The sequence below is a fragment of the Eimeria mitis genome, genomic scaffold, assembly GCF_000499745.2.
Source record: "Eimeria mitis Houghton genomic scaffold, Emh_scaff190, whole genome shotgun sequence".
NCBI lineage: Eukaryota > Apicomplexa > Conoidasida > Eucoccidiorida > Eimeriidae > Eimeria > Eimeria mitis.
Window position 1 is genome coordinate 1 of NW_024015097.1, and position 22,211 is coordinate 22,211.

General features: G+C 51.2%; 3 protein-coding genes across 3 annotated transcripts; 1 reads left to right on the forward strand and 2 right to left on the reverse strand.

The window, feature by feature from the left end:
• Positions 1-3,387: 3,387 nt before the first annotated feature.
• Positions 3,388-7,159, reverse strand: EMH_0002600 (ferredoxin NADP+ oxidoreductase, putative; the record flags this gene model as incomplete). Its single annotated transcript, XM_038022372.1, has 7 exons — positions 3,388-3,585; positions 3,976-4,136; positions 4,551-4,676; positions 5,057-5,171; positions 5,865-6,630; positions 6,785-6,906; positions 7,106-7,159. The coding sequence occupies 7 exons, from the start codon at positions 7,157-7,159 to the stop codon at positions 3,388-3,390; spliced, it is 1,542 nt and encodes a 513-aa protein (XP_037878226.1).
• A 5,761-nt stretch (positions 7,160-12,920) lies between these two features.
• On the forward strand, positions 12,921-16,183 carry EMH_0002610 (uncharacterized protein; the record flags this gene model as incomplete). Its single annotated transcript, XM_038022373.1, has 9 exons — positions 12,921-13,020; positions 13,180-13,292; positions 13,437-13,533; positions 13,667-13,762; positions 13,977-14,045; positions 14,180-14,223; positions 14,349-14,504; positions 14,721-15,396; positions 15,561-16,183. 9 exons carry the CDS (start codon positions 12,921-12,923, stop codon positions 16,181-16,183), a joined length of 1,974 nt encoding a protein of 657 aa, XP_037878227.1.
• Positions 16,184-18,493: 2,310 nt separating this feature from the next.
• Positions 18,494-19,960, reverse strand: EMH_0002620 (uncharacterized protein; the record flags this gene model as incomplete). The annotated part of the gene is made up of 1 exon (XM_038022374.1): positions 18,494-19,960. One exon carries the CDS (start codon positions 19,958-19,960, stop codon positions 18,494-18,496), a length of 1,467 nt encoding a protein of 488 aa, XP_037878228.1.
• Positions 19,961-22,211: the final 2,251 nt, after the last annotated feature.

A 22,211-nucleotide genomic window follows, 5' to 3' on the forward strand; every position in this document is an offset into this window, starting at 1 on the left:
AGTTTCACATAACCTCATTGTCTCCCATGAAGCCCAAGGATCAGCAAAAGCAACAAGAGAGGATCCCCTTCCTTGCTTCTACCCCGTCCTTGAAGCATCAAAGAACAATGATGATGAAGCTTCGAGGGTCACCTGCCCATCTTTGTTCCTCGAGTGCACCGTCGCTGTGGAGAATCCCGGCAAGAACGAGTACTCGACAAACCGCAGGCTGATGAGACCCCCAAACACATTTCACAGCACCCCCACCGCCGCAAGAGTATCACCGCTCGTCCAAGTACCCTCAGAACTCATTGCCTTCAGCTGTCAACGACGTGTTTCAGTAGGTTACGCACCACTTCAACAGTCGCCAACACCCAACAAGAGTCCTACGGCAACGAACGGTGACCTTCCAGCGCCCAAACTGCCCTCCCCAGTTCCTTCTCTCTGCCCACACCAAAGAAGCAGCCCTCCGCCGTCCTCCATTAGACGTGGATAAAGCCGAAGGAAGCATAAGAAGAGCAGCTGCAGCGCCCTAAACATAATTCCCAAGTTTCTCTGCAGAACACACAAACACAACACCCACAACCATGCTGCCAGAAGGTAGCTTCATCAGGGGAACAGACATCCAAACGCTCAAGGCACTTGTCCACAAACTCCCCAGCACGATGACCCTTTGCTTCTCACACCTCCCTTGCAACCGACGAGCCTCTCTGTCGTACAGGTGAAGCATCCAGGAGAGCAAGGTTTACTGTCTGCCCGAAAAACCTCCCACTGCCTTCACAACCCAAGCTGCAGCATCCAAGATTAGTGAGGTTGCACTACCTAACGCATAACGTACCCCACTGCTGCGCCAGAAGCAAACAACCAACCAATAGCATTACAATCCCGCTGCGTTGTGGCGAAACCAACCAGCAGTTCACCGTTCCCACGCCGAAACTGCCACATCATTTCACCGACAACCCCAGCACCGAACAGCCCACGCTGCTTTCGCGCTCTACTGCTCTCACATGTACAGCGCCTCTCTCGGGGTTGACCCCTCACACACCTGAAAACCACACCTCTCACCAACGGTCTGTATCACTTGCACAAGTACTCGTGCGCTGCCGATCACCTGCTTTTTTGTCACAACTAGTCGAATGTCTCTGGGTTTCGCATTTCCTGCATCTTTAAAACAAACATCTATATGCTTCGTGCTTTTTTCTCACCTGCTTTCCCCGCTGAAGCTCAAAATGCCTTGGAAAGTTGCTTATTCATGGTGCATCATCACAGGCACCAAGAAGCCAGCAAAACGCGCTTAGCCATGCAAAGCCATCGCAAGGTCCGACAAAGCCAAATAAATAGGCTCCCATATTCTTGATCATGTTGGAAACATAACGCCAAAAACCGAATTCCAAGGTGGGGGGGCGTGACAAAGAATCCCACACACCATCTTCAATCCGCCTAAGCAAGGTGACCGCAAACTCCTAGACAGTATCCAAATTCAGGTACGCAGGTTGGAAGCGTGCGCCAACACTGGTGCGAAAGACCATGTTGAAGGTGGGAGATCAGATCTAAATCTGTACAGACCGCAGCCCAATTACCTCGACAATAGCGACTTGATTGAGAAGAAACGCTTAAATACTGGTGACCCGAACTGATCCGTCAGTTGCAAAAGTTCAGCTGCAGTTCATTTAAAAAGTAGTAGAGCTTTCAGTGAACATCATATCTGCATTTGTATGAATGGAGCCTGAAATATGGTGGTGGAAATTAAGTTGCAAGACGGAGGGGCTTGATGAAGAAACCCCCACACATCTTCAACCCGCCTAAGCAAGGCCACCTCAAAGAGCTGCATAGCCTCATAATTCAGGTACGCTGGTTTGAATCGTGCCCCAACATTGGTGGTGAAAATTATGCGGAAGGTGGGATGTCTCGGGCTGAAACTGCAAAGAAACCGAGCCAACAGTGAGGAGAACACGGCACTACACTCGTCGAGATGCCTCCTCTCGAGACGAAAAAAATGAATTCTATACGCTGCATATCAGAACATTTGCGTCAGCTATAAAAAAAAAGCAGAAATCAACTTGAAAAAAAAGTTTTCATGTTCGATGAACAGTCTACACCCATTCTACGCCACGGTTGCCTCACGCGGGCCGTAGGCATTGTCCACCGGTTGGGGCTTGTGCCGATCCAGTCAACACTTGAACTGACGGTAATTTAGTGTGAGAATAAGACGTACGAATATGAGAGTATAAATATTCAGAGTTTTTGGATGATCCGTTCTGAGTCCTTTTCTCTGCGATATTCCTTGCTAATACAGTAATTCAGGTGTTTTCAAGAGCCCAGGGCCCCCCCACGGCAAACCGGCGTGGATGCACGAATGGACCGGTTGCTGGATACATCATAGTAGAAGCGTCCATTCGCCTTTCCCTTCAAATTTTTGCCTAATTTGTCATGCAACTAAATCTTTTTCGATTCCGTTCGTCTAGTACGTTCGTGCAACGAAGCTAATAATGCACTCTTTGAAGCACGTGTCATCCAACCACCGAAGACAGAGGTGGCGATGCCGCAGCTTGCGGTGGTCGGCAGATAGACCTGCCTCAATGTGTTCGGCGAGCACTCGAAGTTTATTTACTTGTAAATTAAGCATACACCCTCAAAAAGTCTCTGCTTAATTGCCTGCCTCTTGCGCACCCCACAGACCTCTTGGAACCAATGGTCAGCACTGCGAAACACGGATCGAACAGTAGTTTTCAACTAGTTAGTATGGGCAAGCTAACCAACGCTTGTTAGAGCACCTGGAACTAGCCGTAGTCTGCAGAGAAGATTTGGCGCAGCACAGTGAGCGCGCTCGGTAGAGACTCAAGCCCTACTCTGAAGGCCAAAACTACAGCAACGAAGAAGCCTAGAAAAAGGAAGGAACAAAGTGCGTGAAAATCGCTCTCAGTAGTTTGTCTATGGGGCGTCCTGACCCTCAGCAGGAGCTGAAGACGAAAGAGATATTTGTGCCTTTGTTCAGGGTGTTCACCGCTTTGAGCAGTTGGCCAGCGTGACGTACGGCTGAGGTAAGAGGTGCAGGAAGTGTTGACGGGGACTCGCTGGTGGACGAAATGCAGAGAAAGAAGGGAACCGTTTTCTGACTGAACAGGAGGCCGGGCCCCTTTGCCGCAGCAAACCGAATCGAGCAAGCTTCTGGCCAGTCATGCAAATGGTACATCGATCCTCCATGTTTAGGTGTATCGTTGCTTGATCAAATCCAAATTAACAAATGATAAGCCTTAGCTCTTGTTAAACAACCAGAAAGTCGTACCAGGCTTTAGCTTTCGGTAAACAAGTGATAAAGCCGATTACCATCTGGTTTGTTTGATTCGGTTCCTGCTTCCGCCCCTATAGATTTAAACCTGATCAAGGACCCCTTGGTTTTGGGGTATCTCAATACACCTCAACTTTCCATCGTTTGCTAGAAATGAGGGATTTGAAGAAGGAAGCAAAATCTACTTGGTGGCGGAGGCAGGCGGCCTGAATTGCCCCTTTGATGGGGGGCACCATGTCTTTGCGGCCGCAGAGGTAGAGGGGGGCCCCCTCCCGCAGCAGACGCAGCAACAGGTCTCCGTCTCTTTCCATGAGGTGCTGCGCAGCAGGAACAGCAGAAACGACGCCACAGCAGCAGAGGAAATGCATCAGAAACCGCCCGTTCAAACAAGTGCAGCAGGACAGGAAAAAACTCAGACACAAACGTATAACATAACAAACAAAGGGACCAGCACGGAGACAGAGACATAATGAAACTGATATGCAAAAGAATATCAGGCAAAGCGAGGGAGGCAAATGGATGCAGAGAGAGGAGAACCCCCGTCAAGGAGAAGAAGCGCAGGAGACACAGGAGACAGATGGCCTATGGCACGAACGCTACAGCTGCTGATCCCGCGCCCAGCAGCAGCGGCAGAAGCAACAGCAACCGCAAGAAATTTCTGTTTCAGTCAAAGCTGGAGACTATCCCTGGCTGCTGTTCAGTCTCACCTGTACATACAGCCGGCCCCCATCTGGGGCATTTGCCTCTCGGGACAGCGCAAAGTGCAGCTGCAGCAGCGACGGCGGCAGCTGCTGTTGCAGCGCTGTCCACTCTCTCTTGTACGGTGTGCTGGCTGCAGTAGCCGCCCCCACGTAGGCAATTACGGGGCCTGATGAGAAAAAAAAGGATGGAGACACACGAGATCAGAGGGACCCCCTCTCATATATCCCGGCAGTTGGGGCCCCCAGCAGCGGGGTTTAGGGCTTTGCGCTCGAGAGGAGACACATTGAAACAAGAAAGCGCCGACAGATCAAACTAAAGTTGCTGAGTTCTGCCGCCTTTTCTCGGGTGCTCTATGGTTACAGCTGCAGGAGTCCTGATTACGTTCTGCTGTTTTTTCTCGTGTCTCTGCGCTCCACAGCACGCTAACATCAGCAATAGCGGCAACAGCAACACCAGCAGCAGCAGTGTCTGCCGCAACGACAGCAGCTGCTGCAGCAACAGCAGCAGCAGCGAAAGCAGAAGCAGCAACCTGAGCAGCAGCCATAGCGGCAGCAGCAGTAGCCGCGCGTCATCGACGTACCAGAGCGTCCCTGGGCGACAATCCTTCGCATGAAGCTGCGGAGGGGGGCGACTCCTGTGCCAGTGCATGCGAAGATAATAGGGACATTTGGGTCTTCTGGAAGCAGGAGCGATGCCCCCACGGGTCCTGAGAGCAGAGGAGAAGAAGACGCAGAAAAGCTGAAAGAGACAGATTGATCCAGGGGAAGGGGACAGGAGACAGCAAGCAGACTGTAGCAGCCAGGAGGCGGGCCCAGGATAATGCAAAGGCCCCTGTGCACTCCCGACGCTTATAAAAGACCTGCAGACTTCGCAGCAGCAGGCGCTACTCTTCAGTCTACAAACGCAGCAATGCAGCAGCAGCTGTAGCTGTGGGACCATTCCCAGCGGCAGAAGCGGCAGGAACCGCAGAAACATCACTTCCAGCAGCAATTCCAGCAGCAGCGAAGGTAGCAGCAGCAGCAACAGCAGCAGCAACAGCAGCAGCAACGGAGGGTACGGGCGTGAATTTCTCGGGTTGCTGCATACCCGCCACTTCAAACTCTGTGCCGATTGGCGCCGAGCAGAGGAGAGAAGAGCAAAGGCCGTCTTTAGAGGGGTCTTCTTCTCCATCTGCCCCTCTGTATCGGTGTCTCTTTACGCACTGCAAGGCGACAGAGAATAGATTAGAGAACAGGAGATATAGTAGAGGGCACAGCAGAAGAGCTAGGTGTAGGGACAGCAGAGGAAACAGACGAAAGCAGAGAGAGCAAATGAGAAAGCAATGGAGACAGGTGGGCAGCAAGGGGGACAGACAGAAAAGGAGAGTGCAGGGGAGATAGGTGTAGGGGCACCAAATAAGACAGTCGACGACATGAATAAACAAACAGTATAAAGAACGTCAAAGAACAGCAGAGGATATTAAAAAGGAGACAGGGGACAGAACAACGAGGAAAAAAGAGAGGCGGAGTGGGTGGCAGTGGAGTTGCTGCTATTTCCAGTATTTTCTCTGGTTTGTCCCAACCAGTATCAACACCAGCAGCAGAACCAACCGCCAGCAGCAGAAGCAGCAGTATCACCAGCAGCAGAAGAAAGAGAAGCTAACACCAGCAGCAGAACCAACCGCCAGCAGCAGAAGCAGCAGTATCACCAGCAGCAGAAGAAAGAGAAGCAGGGGAGGCAACAGAAGCAGCGAACTAACAGAAGCCCCAACAGCAGCAACCAGCAGCATGAGCAACCCCAGCAGCAGCAGAAACATTAGCAGCAGAAGCAGCAGGAGCAACAGCAGCACGAGCAGAGGCAGCAGCAGCAGCAACAGAAAAGAAGCAGTTGGTAGGAGTTGTGCGCCGTAGCTGACCAGCGAAAACGAGTGCTTGAGGCCTTGTTCGGGGGCCAATGGAGAAGAGGCGACGCTGTAGAGTCTGGGCTTTGCAACGGAGACAGGCGTCTCCTTCTGTTGCTGTCTGGTGTCTGTGAGGTTAACAAAGGAGACACTTTGTCCCTCAAGGTAACGAAAGGGCTGCTGTGTCTCTGCAGACACCACAGAGGGGTCGTAAGAGAACACCAGGTGGTGAACGTCGATCCCCCCTCCTGGAGACCCCACGCTGCCAGCCGAAGGCCCGGGATCGGATCCCAATGCGATCCCGGGATCGGATCCCGCTGGAGACTCATACGCAGAGTAACTCGACGCCAACTCCCGGTGCTCCAGACGCACCTTCAGAGGAGACAGCCGCGAGAAGCTGAAGCAAAACAAAACAGAGGGCAAAAGGTGGATGCTTGATTCACAAGTATGGGGTGTCTCCTCTTTGTGTGATCTCTTCTGCCTGACGTATTTTTGTCTCCCGTCTCTGTCTCCCTTCGTTGTCTCAGATCCTTGTGTCTCTTCTCGTGTGTCGGCCTTTCCAGTCTGTTTGCTGACGTGTGCCACGCGGGCAGAGAGTGCACACAGAGAAGGGAGACACAGACGGAAGAGAACGTCTGCTCTCTTGCTCCCGTCTCTTTCGCATGCAACTGCCGTTCCCTGCAGCAGCAGCGCGTACAGGTTTATGGGGGGCTTTGTAGGTGCTGAGGCAGCACGGAGCGCTGTTGTTGTTGGGTCCTTGTGCTGCTGTGTGGGGTATAGCCTGCTCAAGAAGACAGACAAACACCCTAGGACTTAAACCCTAAACCATAAACCCTCCTGAGCCAAAACCCAAAACCATAATCCCCCCAAAGCCAAACAAAGGCAGCGCCAGAAAACCCTAAACACCAAAATATAAACCCTCCTGCTCAACGCACCCAGCAGGCGGATGACGCAACGCATCGGGGGAGACACCCCCCTGTGCAGCAGGCAAATACACCCCAACCTTAAAGCCATCGCATCTCTGCGTCGCTGTTAGGACCGTAAGGAGACCCAATACCTGCAATAGGAGAAGCATTAGCAGCAGCAGCAGCAGCAGCAGCAGCAGTACCTTCAGTACACCTTTTCTGCAGTGCTTCGGCAAGCTCCAGTACAAGAGACTGTAAACTGCCAATTCTGAGCCCCAAAGTTTGAATCCTAAAGCCTACACCCTGGACCCTAACCCCCCGGCTTTCGTGAGATGATGAAGCCTCACGTACCAAGGCGATGCTCCGCACAGAAGGTTCAGGAGGGGAAAGGCTTCTTCGCTCCATTGCTGCCTCGAGGGACTGCTGAGTGTCTGCCTGAACCCTAAGCCCTAGGCACTTTAGCGTGACATCTCCATGGTATATCCCGCAGCTAAAGGATTCTCTTCTCCGCTCCCTTTCCTCCACCGTAGGCCCCACACAAACCCACTTCGCGTTCGGGAGGAGGTTGGGGGACTGGTGTGGGAGATCGAGTGTTAGAGGTGTAGGAATTGAGGCTCTGTGCTCAGTGTTTACAGTTTACGGTTTAGATCACTGGACTTCCGCCGGCAGACTGCAGTGTCTGAGGGGTTTTGAAGGGGCTCCAGAATTCAGATAAATAGGGGAACAAAACAGAAATACAACGTATTGACTTCTCTGTCTACTGGCTCGCAGCCGACACGCTTGAGGGGGCCACGAGGCCCTCGTCAGGTGCAGGTACAGCTGGTGCCGGGGGCCCGAATACACAACTCAGATGCAAGCCAACGCCTACGAGAGATAGAACAGATATTTGCAGCTGCTTAACAACCGGCAACCGCTGAAGGGTGGCTCATCAGGGGGGCCCCGCCAGGGGCCCCCCGACGACCCCGGTTGGGGGGCCCCGGACGGGGGGCCCCACCGTGAGCAGTTGAGGGCTCTGCCACCGAACTGGAGCTCATGAGCAGTATTTGAAGCAATATACTAGGGTGTATACAAATAATGACTAAATTGTAATAGATTAAAGTTCTAGCAAGAAACGTACAACTCGATATTTCTTTCGTTTACACGATTCGGCTTGTGTTGTGGCGAGAGGAGACACCGAGACTTTCTGGTATGCAGGGATGCGCTTTTCTGCTGTGTATATATTAAACTCTTTTATTCATTCTGTAATTAATTTAACTTGGAATTTAATTGTTTGTTTTGAAGTGGCCCCCTGCTGGCCCCGTTGGTATATGAGATCGCTCTGCTCCAATATAACTGAACATCAGGAACGCCACACCACTGGGGGCCCAGGAGTACTGGTACTGCTCTTGCTGCTAATATTATCGACTAGAATTATAATGATAATAAATGTTACCACAATTACTATTGATCACTAGTGGTTATTATTGAGTTTTATGATTGTTTGTACTATGGATTTTTATACTTGTCACGGAGCCCTGAGAGCACCGAAGCAAACGTTACACCAAACAGGAAAAGAAGGACACAATTTATGTGCAAGCATTCGAGTGGAAAGACGAGCGGACGTAGGGCCACCGCACGGCAGCGATCCCCTTCAGTACTACGCTGAGTCTTTTAACTTTGCCTTTGATCCGTGGTCCTTTTTCGATTTCCATATGGGTTAAATTATACATATATATATATATATATATATATATATATATATATATATAATAAGTGCTGTAGAGTCCCAAATGATTAGGACCCTCTATCTGTCGGTCCTGATGTTGCGTAGTCAGCTTCCTTTCGTGTTTAGTTTGCGCATGAAGAGCCCTCGCCGCAAATATACTGCGGCTTCTAACCCTTCTTGCAGCGCAGTTGCAGCAGTACGCAGGAGCCTCCATCGGTTGTAGCTGTTGCTGCTGCAGCAGTAACTGCTGCTACTGGCGAAGTTAGCCTTTGCTCTCTGCTGCTTTTTGCTTCTTCTCCAGTGACAAAGAACAAAGATTGATCCATAGCGATCTCTTCGCGTCAGTTCCGTTTGCCTTTCGCAAGTGTTCTGGCTTGTGGATGCCTGCATGCGTAGCTTCAAGCCGTCAAATTTCTAACTCGAGTAAACCCTGAGCTCACCAGCATCTACAGAGGTAAGATACACCGTATCCTGCAAACGGCGATTGCGCCGGGTGTCTCTTTTCCCGCGCCTCGCCTATTTACGGTTTCAAGTCGCTCACAGGAATGCAGCAACGAACGCCGGTGCCATTTCCAAAACAACACATTACAGCGCTCCTTTCGTTGCAGATAACTGAACAGTGAACAAGTAGCGAGCTACCGTTAGCTCTGAGTGCACAGAAACTGCTGAACAACCCTTTTGAGAGCTGCCACAGCAGTATAGTCGTTCAGAGAAGAAACAACCTTTCCCGTGGTTTCCACCTTCCATCTACAGTTTAGCCAGTTTAGTGCATGGTATCGCTCACCATGAAAGTCTGTGCAAAGTTGCAATGAGCCTGACGCTCTATGCCGAATGCGGAGCGCTGAGTCGTGTATCCTGGTTCAGGTGAACGGCCTCCCTGGTCCAATAGTAAGCGTACAGGAAGTTAGGGGCAATAAGACCTACTATAAGATGACGATCCTGCCCGGCAATAGACTTTGATACCTACGCCTGGGTCTGCATAGGTGTATACGAAACTAGGGTGTGCGGTCTTACGCGAGGACAGCCATGAGCGGCAATACATAAGCTGATGAGACAGATAATAAGATAGGTGTTTTAGAATAGCCAGTCACCTCCTCTCCATTCCCCAGGCATCCTGGACACAACTTCACAAGGGCCCGGTGCAGGTGCTGAGAGGAAACGTCATGCAATGACTGCATGGATTCAGCGTCCAGGACTACCTGGCGCTTTATAACGATTCCGCCTCCTTGCAACGCAGCCTGCTGCAACCACTGCAGCAAGGCAAACCCATGTGCAAGCAGAACCAATCCTCCGGTTGGTGCATGCCTGAGCACTGTAGATAATTGTTAGGCGCTTACTTAGCCCTCGCTAGGCAGTTTGCATCCAGTGAAATGCATCCATACCGGTTCCAAATACACCGTGCAACGGAACCAGTTTGTTCTTCCCGGTAGTAGGGGAACATATCAACCGGTCCTTTGGGCTGAGAAAGCGAATCAGCTAAAATCCTCTTTGGCAATGCAGAGGCGTGGTGAATACACGTTATTTGCTGCCAACTAAAGGGGCAGCACAAAACATAAACTGCCCAGCCATCAGCATTCCTTGCAAATGGGTGGAAATAGAGGCTTTATCAGTAACACACACATTTCTAGCCAAAATCGTGATTTGTATCCGGGGGCTTGAAGGTCTTGCCGACAACGCATAATGCTCAGGGAGAGGCGGCGGCGATCTGTGTCAGCAGTCTCCGCCGTCTTTTCAATGACAACCAAACAAGCCCACAGAAAGTATCATGTTCCCAAGGAAGCGACGCAAAAGGACGAATTTGATTTTTTAAAACGCTCAAATGCACGGCTAAACATAGTTTACAGTGCGAACACGGGCCCCTCCTCTATGCTTCGGTCGTCACCACTCGGGTCCCCCCGGCGCCCCGCTTGTACATTGACACTCGTCCCGTTGACCCCTTCCTCGTTTCTACTTCGTTTCAGTTGATCGTTGAGTAGAAGGAAAACCTTGGTAATGCTATGCAGGCTCAGGAGGCATTCAAAGCCAAATTATCCCGGGACAAGCAGCCACCATCCCACTTTTGTAAGCTCCTAGGTGCTCGTATTCGACGTATCGGGGAGAAATGTGGCTGTATCCAACACGTGGAGGAGGACTAGAGCATCCTTCTGCCAAAGACACCAGAACTAGCTGCCGCTGCTGCCTTTTTGGCGGCAACAAACGCAGTCCCCCAGAGGAGACTGACACAGATCAACCAACTCAGCAGCAAAGAGACAACCAGACGGCAGTAGCCCCGGTTCCCTCCCCTCCGTCTGGGAATTCGATAGTAAGGGATAATCGTCCTGTTGCTGGGGATCCCGTCTCATTCCTTTTCGGGACTCCACGAAAGCCAGCGGGAGTGTCGCCGGCACCGACCGAACGGCCCCACGCGGAGGCAACGCGCACAGCTGTCTCAGCAGTTATTCCCATTATTGTAGGAGTAGCAGCAACAACTGCCACAGCTGCAGCTGCTACAGCCGCTTGCCCGGTGCTAATCGGCGCCGTAGGGGTCCATTCCTTAATAGCAGTCTCTGCTGGCTCCTTCTTCGCCGCTCTAGCGGGTTTGGGGGCCTCGGCGTACACAAGCATTCGTCTTGAGAGGCAAGAGGGGGCTGCGGATCCTGAATGCGCTTAAAACCAGCATTTTTGTATCTTCTGCCTGTCTTCATCGCCTTATCAGTCAGCGAGACTTCCGCTGCCTCGCAAAGACATGGGTTGCCCCTGAAAACAGACGTTCAACAAACCCTCTACCAACGAGCAGCATAGCAGCACATGTGACGTTGTTGGGCCAAATGATCTTTGCAGCGCTCTACAATTTGTCACGCACATTGAACAGCTGCACTGGCCTAAGTCTGATGTCGGAAGTAAGGACGATTGGATAACTTTTTTTGGCTCACGACAATTCACCAATGCGTTAAGAGCGGCAACGCGAGTTACAGAGTACGACGACAAATGTTTCAAGTAGCAACCAACGAAACTGTACAAAAGTGTAGCGGATCGAGATGAACCACGCACTCCTAAGCACCGTATCCCGTACTGTAGAGGGCTTGGCTGTGGGGCGTCCAGCCACCCCCCCCCNCCCCCCCCCACTCGATACGCCAAATTTTAAAAGGCGGTCGTGAAGACGCAGCTAAAGCGCCGCGCTACCTGTAAGCGTTAGCTGTATAATACAGCATTGAGTCTTGATAGTTGAAGAAACCACGCACTGAACCACTATTTGCATCAAGATATCAAGCGAAATGGAAGTGGGCTACTGCATAGTGAAAGCCACGTAAATCAATTACTATAGCAGTATAACTAAGAACAACCACAGCGTTCGTAGTTTTATATTGCCAAACCCATATAGCCTTGACTGGGAGTCCATGTTTACGCGACCAAAGCTGGACGTCGGGTACAAGCCAAACCTACCACCACCCATGGATCACCCTTAATTTGTATTTCGCCAACATCGTCGCGTGATGTTCCGTGTTTTTACTAAGTATACAGTACAAAATTGTTACAGTGCAGAGTGAAGGTTTGGCAAGTAGTTAATTGTTGCTGACATTCGGGGAAGTGCGGATGGCACGCTCGCTGTGGAAGTTAACGAGTCTATGAAATACAGGATGCATTTGCTATCAGACTGTGCGCACACGGGTTACGTGTCTTTGACTCCCTGGGGTCCTTTTCCCAGTTTTCCTGTATGAAGTTTCACTTTTAGAAGCACGGTGGTTTGAAGGAACAGTTTTTCGCATTACCTAGTCGCAGAATTTCGCCTCCGTCGGATGCGCGGGGAGGATGAAGCAGCAGTCCTCACGTGGTGTATAGAACATGTTTCAACTTCAAGAAGCACAGAGGCGTACCGGGGGTTCATACAGCCCTTGACAAGCTGTATAACACATGCTCACTTGAAGGGGATGTTTCACCTCCCTAGAATACGGCGGCACAGATGGGCTGAGCCCTCCTGCTCGGACCAGCAGTCAGAGCTGTAGGACATTTTTGTGCGGCTTTGTTCCCCAGAAAGCTGGACTATACTACCTATTTCTAATACCTGACAAATACCATTGGAGTTGTTCAACTACTGTTGTCGAAGTTGCCCCTGCCAGAAGCGTTCGCGAGCCGGTCGTTGCTGGGTAGGCGGAGGCGAGAACCGGCAACCGTCAGTCTAACCCCATAAATAAGGTGTTTGAGGAGAATAGGGGCTTCCTCCTATCTCAGAAAGAAATATTAGTCAAAAAGTTACACAGAAAGGAATGTGTGCTAGGTGGTCGAACAGCAAGGGAGTCACTTTTGTTCCCCGCCCTCTGGCTCTCCAGTATGCGCCCAGTGGACAGCAGCCGCACCCAGCTGTGTCCGTGTTGTTCGTCCATTGAAGTTCATGTTTGTTTTGTCGCAATTTTAAGAAGGAAAAATCCTCTTGGCATTTGTTTGGCCCCATCTAGGAAGAACCCAACAACACCCGAGTTCAAAATGTCGCTCCGTCGGCTGAGCGCGTTGGCGTTCTCTTCGCTGGTGGTCGTATTCCTTGTATCGCAAAATAGTTTGCCAGCTTCAGGAACTTTGTTGTCAGGTTAGCCTGAGATCGTTAAAGCCCCTGAAGTATATCCACATGGGGCCCCTCACACTCTGCATTAAGCATTGCCTCCGTCTGTTTTCTCTCATGAAACCTCTAGAACAAAGTCACGTCAAAGGCCCTTATCGTAACTAAAACCTGCTTTGCGCTGAACAGGTGGCCCTAATGAGGATACTTCCCCGGAAATTTCGCCACCTGAACCTGCTCCGGACCGGCCACGCCGTCGGGCCAATTTGCTTCAACGCGGGTTAAGAGCTGTTTCACTGCCTGTAGGTCTTGCTCTTCTGCTAGCGGAAGGCCCTTAGTGTGTTGAGAGTCTCGCTCTTTGTGTGCACCTCAGACCTCCACTACTTACACCACAGGAAACAGTTGGCCTCTTGCAAGCATGCCATCTCTTGTTTGGGATGTCTCAGGCTCGAAGAGTTCTTCAAACACTTCGAAGTGTACTCGGAAGGCGTCCTCGACAGGAAAGAGAGCAAGAGCTGGCCAGCATGGAGGGTGCCGCCATGAGTACGGCTCGCCTGCTGTGCAAGCTATTCCTCCTGCCCAGCTATTAGACCGATCAATGCTATATGCGCTAGCTTCACTGTGAACATTATATGTGCTATATGTCTCGAGGCGGGTGGGCTGTTCTGGGTTGCAGGATACTTCGACTGTTTTAGTCTGGGGTCTCCTGAGACGAAGGCGGCGAGCGCCGTTAGTGCAGTTTGTGCAGGGCTGAAAACAGAGGCCCTTCGACGTAACTGTTCTTTGTTCGCCTATTTCATTGCCGCCGTGCTGGGAAAAATTGGAGAGTGCTTATCACAGGCGGATCCAGCCAATTTTACCCAAAGAAGGGGTGAATATCTCTACAGCTGTTGTAGGGGAAGCCATCAAGGAGAGCTGCACAGCATTGCCGTAAACGGCTGACGTAGCTAACTTTCTTCACAAAGTGCCTGTGATTTCCTGTACAGAGTGCCTAAAGAAAAACCCTCTCTTTTTGGTCCATCCCATGCTGCGGGAATCTATTGCAGCAGCCTCACGTAAGCTTGAAGCCCTTAACGGACCTGCTCCCGCCGCCAGAAGCAGGCCTCAGAGATAGTCGAAGGTGATTCATATAGAAGGGTAGAAGCAATGGAGTGTTCATTCTTGTTTCTGGTTTGTACTGCGTGCGCAGCTGAAGATTACAACGATGCGGAGGCTTGGATGAGTTCCCTTTCAGTGAGCGCTTCCCCTTGTAGTTTCCTTGGGTGCCAGATTGTCGGTTTCGCTCAGAGAAGCGCAGCCGCTTATTCTTCACCAAGACAAGTACTTATACTCTTTATCTGGTCTGCTGCCTGTTACAGTTTGTCGCTGAGCCCCCCGAGGAATTTACATTTCCGGGTGGAAGCCCGTTAGGCCAGGCATACGCTAAGCTAAACTGGAGTCTCATTGGCACTGCGGATAACCAGCACATCCTCGCTGGCGACTATTTAAAGCAAAGCACTCGGAAGAGACGAGGTGTAGGAGGGCGCTTCAGGAACCTCTGGAAGAGAATCAGGAGGCTCCCATATCCAGTGACAGAAACGACGAAACCAAATGCTGAAGCTGTAAGAATGGGACTAGTACATATGCTGTGGATGCGCGTTAGGTCGACAACGAACAATTTGTTCTTATGGTAGAGACTTCTCGAATTCAAACTGCCCACATGCTACGCGTTGCTGTAATTGTTGTCACAGATCCTCACCGAAGGCTATCAACTTTTCATGAGCCTGCCCCCCCACCCTGACCCTGTTGCAGTCCGGCTGTTATCAACCATGCTGGTCGATGGGTTGTCATGCCCAGCTGACGGCACTTTCGGGAAGCCTGAAAGGGTTGTAGTAGGAGGTAAGACCAAGACCGTCAAAACAGCCCAACTGGTTGAAGCCGCCATCTATATAGTTGTTGGGGAACTTTTCGACGCCAGCGATTGTGCCGCTCCTGGGAACACAGACGCGCAAGCCCGCATGACCTGCAGGCTTCTTAGCGCATACGATGAATACATGCAAGCCGGTGGGCCACTGCAAGCAGAGCCTAAGACTGAAGAAAGGCTTCAGCAGATAAGCGGTGCGGAGTTTGAGGCAGCTCCTGCTCTCGCCGAAGCTGAGGCTAGAGATGAAGGCGAGCAAGCTCGTGGTTTGGAGGCCGGTGAACCCTCCAGTACTCAATCCAGTGTTATTCCCAGCACTCTGCCCTCCGAAACTAATGATGTAGATGAACGTTCGGAACCTTCCAGAGGCGCAGTAGAGGGGCCACCAGAACCGTCCCTTGAACTTCCAGCAGATCAGGATGTGGAGGAAACAGATGGGAAGAGGGAGCGCATACGCGTTTATGCTCAGCAGGCAGCTGCTTCAGCCGTCGCCACAGCCCGATTAAGTACGTGTACTGCATTGAAATAACTCAAAAGGAACTGTATGATATCAGGCCTCGTTCTGGAGAGGCTTGCGTGCTGGCATTTAGGTGAATGCCAAGCAGCAACACTCTCTTCGCCGCTACCGTTGTTGCTCATCTCCGCTTGCTGTGTATATGACACTGTTCAGGCTTGAAATCTGGTGCTACAACTCTTCGTTTAGTCCGCCTATGTCTGAAAAGTTCGTTCTTCATCCGCCATGTAAGTCGAATATTGTTGTTTTTCATGGGAAAAGAGCTAGTTTCGCAGCAAGGCCTGTTCCTTCTGCTCGGGAGAAAACGGCAAGCGGGATCGCTCTTGGGGATTTATATAAGGGCACTCGTAGAGCTCAGTTCAGGAAGCTCAAGCCTTGGAAATCTTTCAGCAGCAGCAACCGGAATAGCCGCGGATGAAGAAAAACGCGTCATCTCTGGGGAGCAGCAAACTCCTGCTTCATTCCTACAAGGTTACCTTAAACCTACAGTGGTGATTCGCACCCTTCAAGCTGCGGGAGTAGAAACTAACCGACGGACCGCTGTAGCGCTCGCCCTAAGCGTCAACGTGACAGTTGATATCATACTAGCTTTTCTGTTGGTGGCACTCAGCTCCGCTTTCCCACCGGCCGTGCTTGTTATGGCGATCGTACTAGCCATCCTTCTGTTAATCAGATCTGCTATTATATCTTACACTGTGGCCGTCCCCGAAACAATGATGGAGAAAATCGAGAGAAAGGGGAAGGGGGCTCTTGAAAAGGTAGCCAGGGTTGTTGGGTGAATATGAGTTTCCTGTGCGAACTAGCGTTTCGCAGATGAGAACTCCAATTAACGTAACCTGCTATCCAACAGCTGTATGCTTGGCTCGTATTTTGGCCTTAGCTGAATTTCACTAAATCGATAGCGTATTGTTTTGGGTCTTGAGGTGAAATGTTGGGAAGCTTTCAGAAGTTCAGTATCTTCAGGATACCTCCATTCCGTTTTATGGACCATGGCGCTTCTGGCCTTCGTTGTGGTGGTGTCCAATCGCAGCGTATTTTGTATTTAGTGCAGGCACGCACAACGCGGTGGCTCTCAGCTACGCAACCTTTTGTGTGCAATTCATTATTTTAAAAAAGGGAACTGCACATCGGTACAGCCCTTATTTGTTTGGTGTTTAGCAAATGAAAGACTGTCCTGTAAAGCTCAAAAGAGCTTTTCGCTTGGGGAATTTCCTACTGCAATGGAAACTTCCCTATAGGACAGCACAAGGACGCATATGTGTCCCCAGAAAAGCCTGAAAAAGACCTACCTTTTGTTTAATGTTTAATTTTTATTGCTGCCAGTACCCGCGGAGGCTGCTCAGGGTTCTTTGGCGAAGCGATGTTGAAAGTGGCACAATAAGGTACAAATGGATGGCTAGAAACTGGAAAATTTTCCCTTACTTATCCCATATGCAGCATATCCTTAGACAACTTTCGGCGTAAGAACAAGGAGACATGTCTAGACTGTAGCTCCTTCGTCTATCCCTCCCTGCAGCCCAAGCGCTTGTCATTGTAACCCTGAGTGGTAAGGATACTCCTTCCTTGAGAGGTAGGAATATCCCGCCAATCCAGCACTGCACTCTGGAGGGAGTCGCAGGACGGTGTGCCCGCAGCCGTTCACCTTCTAAATTCTAGACAGCAGGCCCTTTGATGCACCTGCACTGGAGTTTGTACAGTAACTTTTCCAGAGCACGAAAATGCAAGTACGTCGATGCCCTAATTCTTGTGCGTAGCATCTTTCACGACTGCTCCTGACTAGTTTTCTGACGAGACGTGGCACTTTAATCATCGCATGGGACCTGTATGCTTAATATGGGACCTTCGAAATAAACCAGGCACAGCCCGGAAAAAGCTAAAACTTCTATGCGATTGCTGAATGAAAGTGTCACTGGACTGTTGAAGAAGCAAGGTGTACGGAGAGACAGCCGCTTGCCCCGTCACTCCGCCATTAGTATGCTCTCTCCGGAATTGTCTAAACGGCGACGGCGCCCACGACTTGTGGAAGTTTGGTTTCAACAAAGACAGGCGTCGCCTCGATGCGTTTGCCTCGCAACCTCGTGCAAGCAAAGGGCACCGAATGCCCAGTAGAATACAGCGGAACTCCCGAACACGTGATTCTGCACCCATCATACGCCGTAGAGACGAAGGCTATTCTATAATAAAATCCCATGAGGGGCCTTTAGAAATATCAGAGCTGGAGCTCCGTCTATCCATGCTACCAACTCGATGCGGGTTCAAAAACCGGAAACTGAAGAATGTCTTTCTAAAAAGGAGCTGATTGCTCAGGGCCTCCCGACCGTCACAAGGGAAGTGCGCACGCTCGCCACTTAGGGAAGCAGCGAGCTGACCGTGCACAGCAAAGCACTCCCTCGGGGTCGCTTTTGTCTGTGGTCCGTCGGCTGCAAGCAGCAGACACGCTTTACCCGAAACTGCTGTTTTACGCCTTACGATACAAAGTATCGTGCAGGCCTCTATATGCCGTTCGCCTTCCAAAGTAGACTGTCACTCGGCACGGCCAACAATAGCGTTGCCAGGAAAGCGAAGAGATTTACTGGGGCACCATCAGCCTCTAAGTCATATCCTCCTTGCTCTGCAGTACAGTTTGGTAGTAATGTAAGATAGACTACAATAGCCGCAGGGCCATTCAAGGGGGCCTACAGAAAAGGTTCTACGTTTCCCAGAGTGCCGAATTTAGCCCCAAAGCCTGAAACCCTCCTAGCTTCACCAGAAGACGACGTCTAAGCAAGAAAGCTCGTCGCCCTTCCAGTTGAGTAACGATTCGACAGCTGCCGAGCAGGATGAAGGCAGGTGGCCCCAACGCTACGTCAAGATGCAAACACAAACAGTGGCTATACAACTGATTCGCTTTTTTAATGAAACCAGTTGAGAACGCCTAGGCACTGGTTAGAGTCTTTAGCGCCTTTCCTCCTACACAAAATGCCCGCTCTCCGCCTTGTGAAGATACATTCCAGGATATTCGTAGTTCCTGGAGCCGCAAGGACTCTGAAACCCTTCCCGATCTTTGCATAGCCGACAGGGCGGAAGCTAACTCGTAGTCTGCCTTCCAGTCAGATGATGTCCGCAAGCCACAGTTCCTGTTTCTTCTTCGCGAGAACCGACCGGAATTCTGTTCTGCTTTTAGCGAGTTCCTCATTCTGTCGCTGCACACGTTGGGCGAATTCATCAGAGGATAGCTTATCAATATTGCAAAGTAGGTCTCCTATATCTTTTATGCGTTTGCCAGCCACATCTCCGACAAGACGACACCGGTTTTTACTACGCGCTTCCGTTTGCAGCACGTCCGACATACTGTATGCTTTCTTGCCCACCTTGGCAATGTTGAAGACCGAACATTCCATTTTGGCGATTTCTTCGATGTCGCTCATGGCCGAAGAAGTGACCACAGAGGCAACGGTTGTAAGAAGCTTGTTCGTCTCCTCTGTCCAGCGAGATGCTAGCTGCACTAACGTCTCCATCAAATTTTTCTCGCATCTCAACAAGGTCTTGTAGGTCTGAATTGCCTCCTCTAATTGAGCCTCCGCCTGTCCACTTTCATCTCCAGCCTCTTTTGCGCGCCGAGCCTGCTCCACCCTTTCTAAGACTTCGTTTTGTCTTTCTTTCAGTCTCTCCACCTCATTGCCTATCTCAAGTAGGGCGAGCTCTGATCGCAAATTCCTCGAACGCGAGTCGAATTTCATGTTCGACAGGCGACCGGCGTCCATTATAGCTGTCACCAGGCCGCTGCCTAGCCTTCCCACTAAACGGCTGAAGACTCGGTTTGCTGCTGCTTCCGGCGACTCCTTTTGCTCCTCCACAGGAAAAGTGCCAAAGTACCTATTCGAGACTTCGCGTGCCACCTTCATCGCGTCCCCCGAGCTAATTTGCAAGCGCGCGGGAGCGGGTTTGCCACCTTCCTCCACACTTACTGGGATGGCGAATTCTGACAACCAGTCTAGATCTATGGGGCCTTCTGACGGCCCCTGATCCTCTACAACCTCATCCTCTGTGCGCTTTCCCTGATGGTAAGCTTCCCATGCCTTTGGAACCCCGCTCCGGCCGATTGCGAGGTCCTCATATTGCTCCAGCGTAAACGGGATATTCTGCGGTCTCAAATGAGCACTGCCTTCGAAGTACAAAGTATCACCGGCCATAAAAGGAGCGAATGCAACGATGGCTTTTCTTTCTCCATCAAGATCCCAGAATTCACTCCCCGGGTCCCCAAAAGGAGGATGACTTTCATCTAGCCCAAACACTCCCAAATCACGTTTCTTCTTAAGAGAATGCGATGAACTGCCTTGCGTGCACAGCTTCGCGCCTAGCAGGGCAAACACTCCAACTGCGGCGATCCACAGCAACCACTTGCGACCGCGCCTTCGAGGCAGTTTACCAGGACGAGCTACTCTACCAAGAGCTCCGTCATTTGGTGGATGATATTCATTAGGTGGCCATTCCCCCGGAAGCTTTGGACCCTCCACATAATTAGGCGCCGCCTCTTCCTCGATCCCGAGCCCGGGCACCGCTTTCTTTGCAGCCATCCTGGCGATTAAGCGAGGGGCTTCCCCCACTTTCGCCAAATTCCGTATTTATGAAAAAAGTGATCAATATAAAGCCAGGTTTAAGGATTTCGTGGCAAAGGAGGAACAGACTAATACCCCAACCGTGTTCGGCTCGCTTCCCGCTTCAGCTGCTCCAGCAAACCCACGGGGCTTCATGCGGACAGTTGCTACGTCCAAGTAGAGTACGAGGGAAGTTGATTGGTATACTTAAAATAATCCAGATTCGTATATAGGAGTCGCCTCTGTTTTCTCTGAAGACTCCCTGCTTCATATTTTGTAAGCCCTCGAAACGCGCAGCGCCCGCGATGTTCGTGGAAACCGTAACCTCGACTTCCCATATACGGAGCATCTCCAGATAGCGTTCGCCCCGCATATGGAGTCTAAGATTAATATACGACTTCTCTACACTGGGAACTGGTGGACTCTATTTTATACTGCGCATGCTCCCCTGGGGCGCCTTAGGGACGAATATGCCTCCACTTGCGTTGTGACGACTGCAGCATTGCACTGTAGTTTGAAGCTGGTACGTGTATATTCGTGCGCGCAAGCTGGTTGCTGAGGGCCAAGTAACTGACTAACAACTATATACGGTGCTAGCGCATGGACCAGAGGGGCCCTGGCTGTGCTCGCATGAGGGGTACTTTAGCAACACTAGTTGCAGCATTGCCTTGCAGCTCACCACAGGCTGCTTCCGCTCCGCACGAGCTTTGGCCCGCTGTGTCCAGGGCCCCTGGGGACTGGACGGGGGGCAGCGGGCTTTTGGGAACTCGCATCTCAAGTCCTTGCATGTTTTGCACCCCGCCTCAGTCTTCGCACAAGGTCAAGGATCCTTCCTCCACTTGGTAGCACCGCATGCTTCGTCCGGGAAGGCACCAGCAGCGAACTCCACCCCCCCAGGTGTGGGGCGTACAGTGTAGCATTGATGAGTTGCAAAAGCAACGCACCAAGAGTTACGTAGATATTCTCCCTGAACTCTTCAGGGGGCACAAAAAGTCAGCCCCCTTTTGTCTCTCGCATTACGGAAATTTGCCAGTACCTGCCTTCCAGTGGGGAGGACATCAACCGTGTGGCGCCTCGTTAAACTGGAGCAAGCGCAGTACCTGCATCACATCCTGGGGAAAGTGCTTTTTGTGCAAAATAATTAATGAAGGACGCTGCAACTCGTGACAGGCCACCTACTATCCCCAGCAGCATCAGCCAAAGCCTCTTGTGCCGTTCTGTCCGGGACACGCGGCGTCTGGGACGAAATGTCACCTGCCTTTGGGGAACTTTCCTCCCAAATATTTTGATTAATACAGGTCGCGACGATCTTCAGCACAAGTCGAAGACTCTCGTCACACTCGGCCCTCACGTGAGGGCGTCAGCTGGAGCAGGCTGCAGTCCCGTAGGCTAGCAGATCCCTAGTAGCAGCGCAGTTCATCCCGGTTGCGTCGGGCTTGCACACCATAAGGGCTCAAAGGAACAGATATGCTGAAGAATGGGAACAGTCAGTCCCTTTTGAACTGCAGCGAGACCGTCGGCCTCTCCTGTGCTGCATCGCTCTACGTTGCTGCAACTTCATTCGACGTGGCCGATGACGCAAGCAGGGACAAATCTGTATCCTCTTTAAATGCATTGAGCCGACACTACTGTCGATCGGTGAGTGCCTCTTCGTCTGATAGTGACTAGACGATATCAACATTTAGCCAAGAAACAGGTGAAACCCTATTTGTGACGATAGCCCTCGGTCGTAGCCGAGGACTACCGGTCCTCGACATGCAACAGAGCCAAAATACTGAGGTGAGAATTCTTCAAAAGCAGCTGACCTCCACTTCAGGCTCCAGGATTCCCGGGAAGAGCGACGCACGGGCCTGGGGCTAGCGTGGACAGGAGGCTGCCTGGTTGCAGTACACCTTGCAGCAACTCTTGCTGCAGGGCAACTCCACAGGAGCATATCCAACTCCCCTTCTTACGCAGGCACTAACAATGCAGACCGCAGTTAAACATTTACGTGGTCCTCAGTAGCCAGTCGGCACTCAGGTATGCACGCGTGTGGGGTATAGCTTGCTCTGTCTAAAACGTGTCCATGCTTTTCTACTTAAGTTCTCCATTGGATGCATGCGGGGACACTGTAGAAAACTGCTGAACACTCACTTGGATTTCGTTAGCCGACATGCCCCCAAACATGGATACACGCCTACTAGTTTCAGAGTCAGGGACAACGCCTTGCAGCGCATATGTTGGGGATATG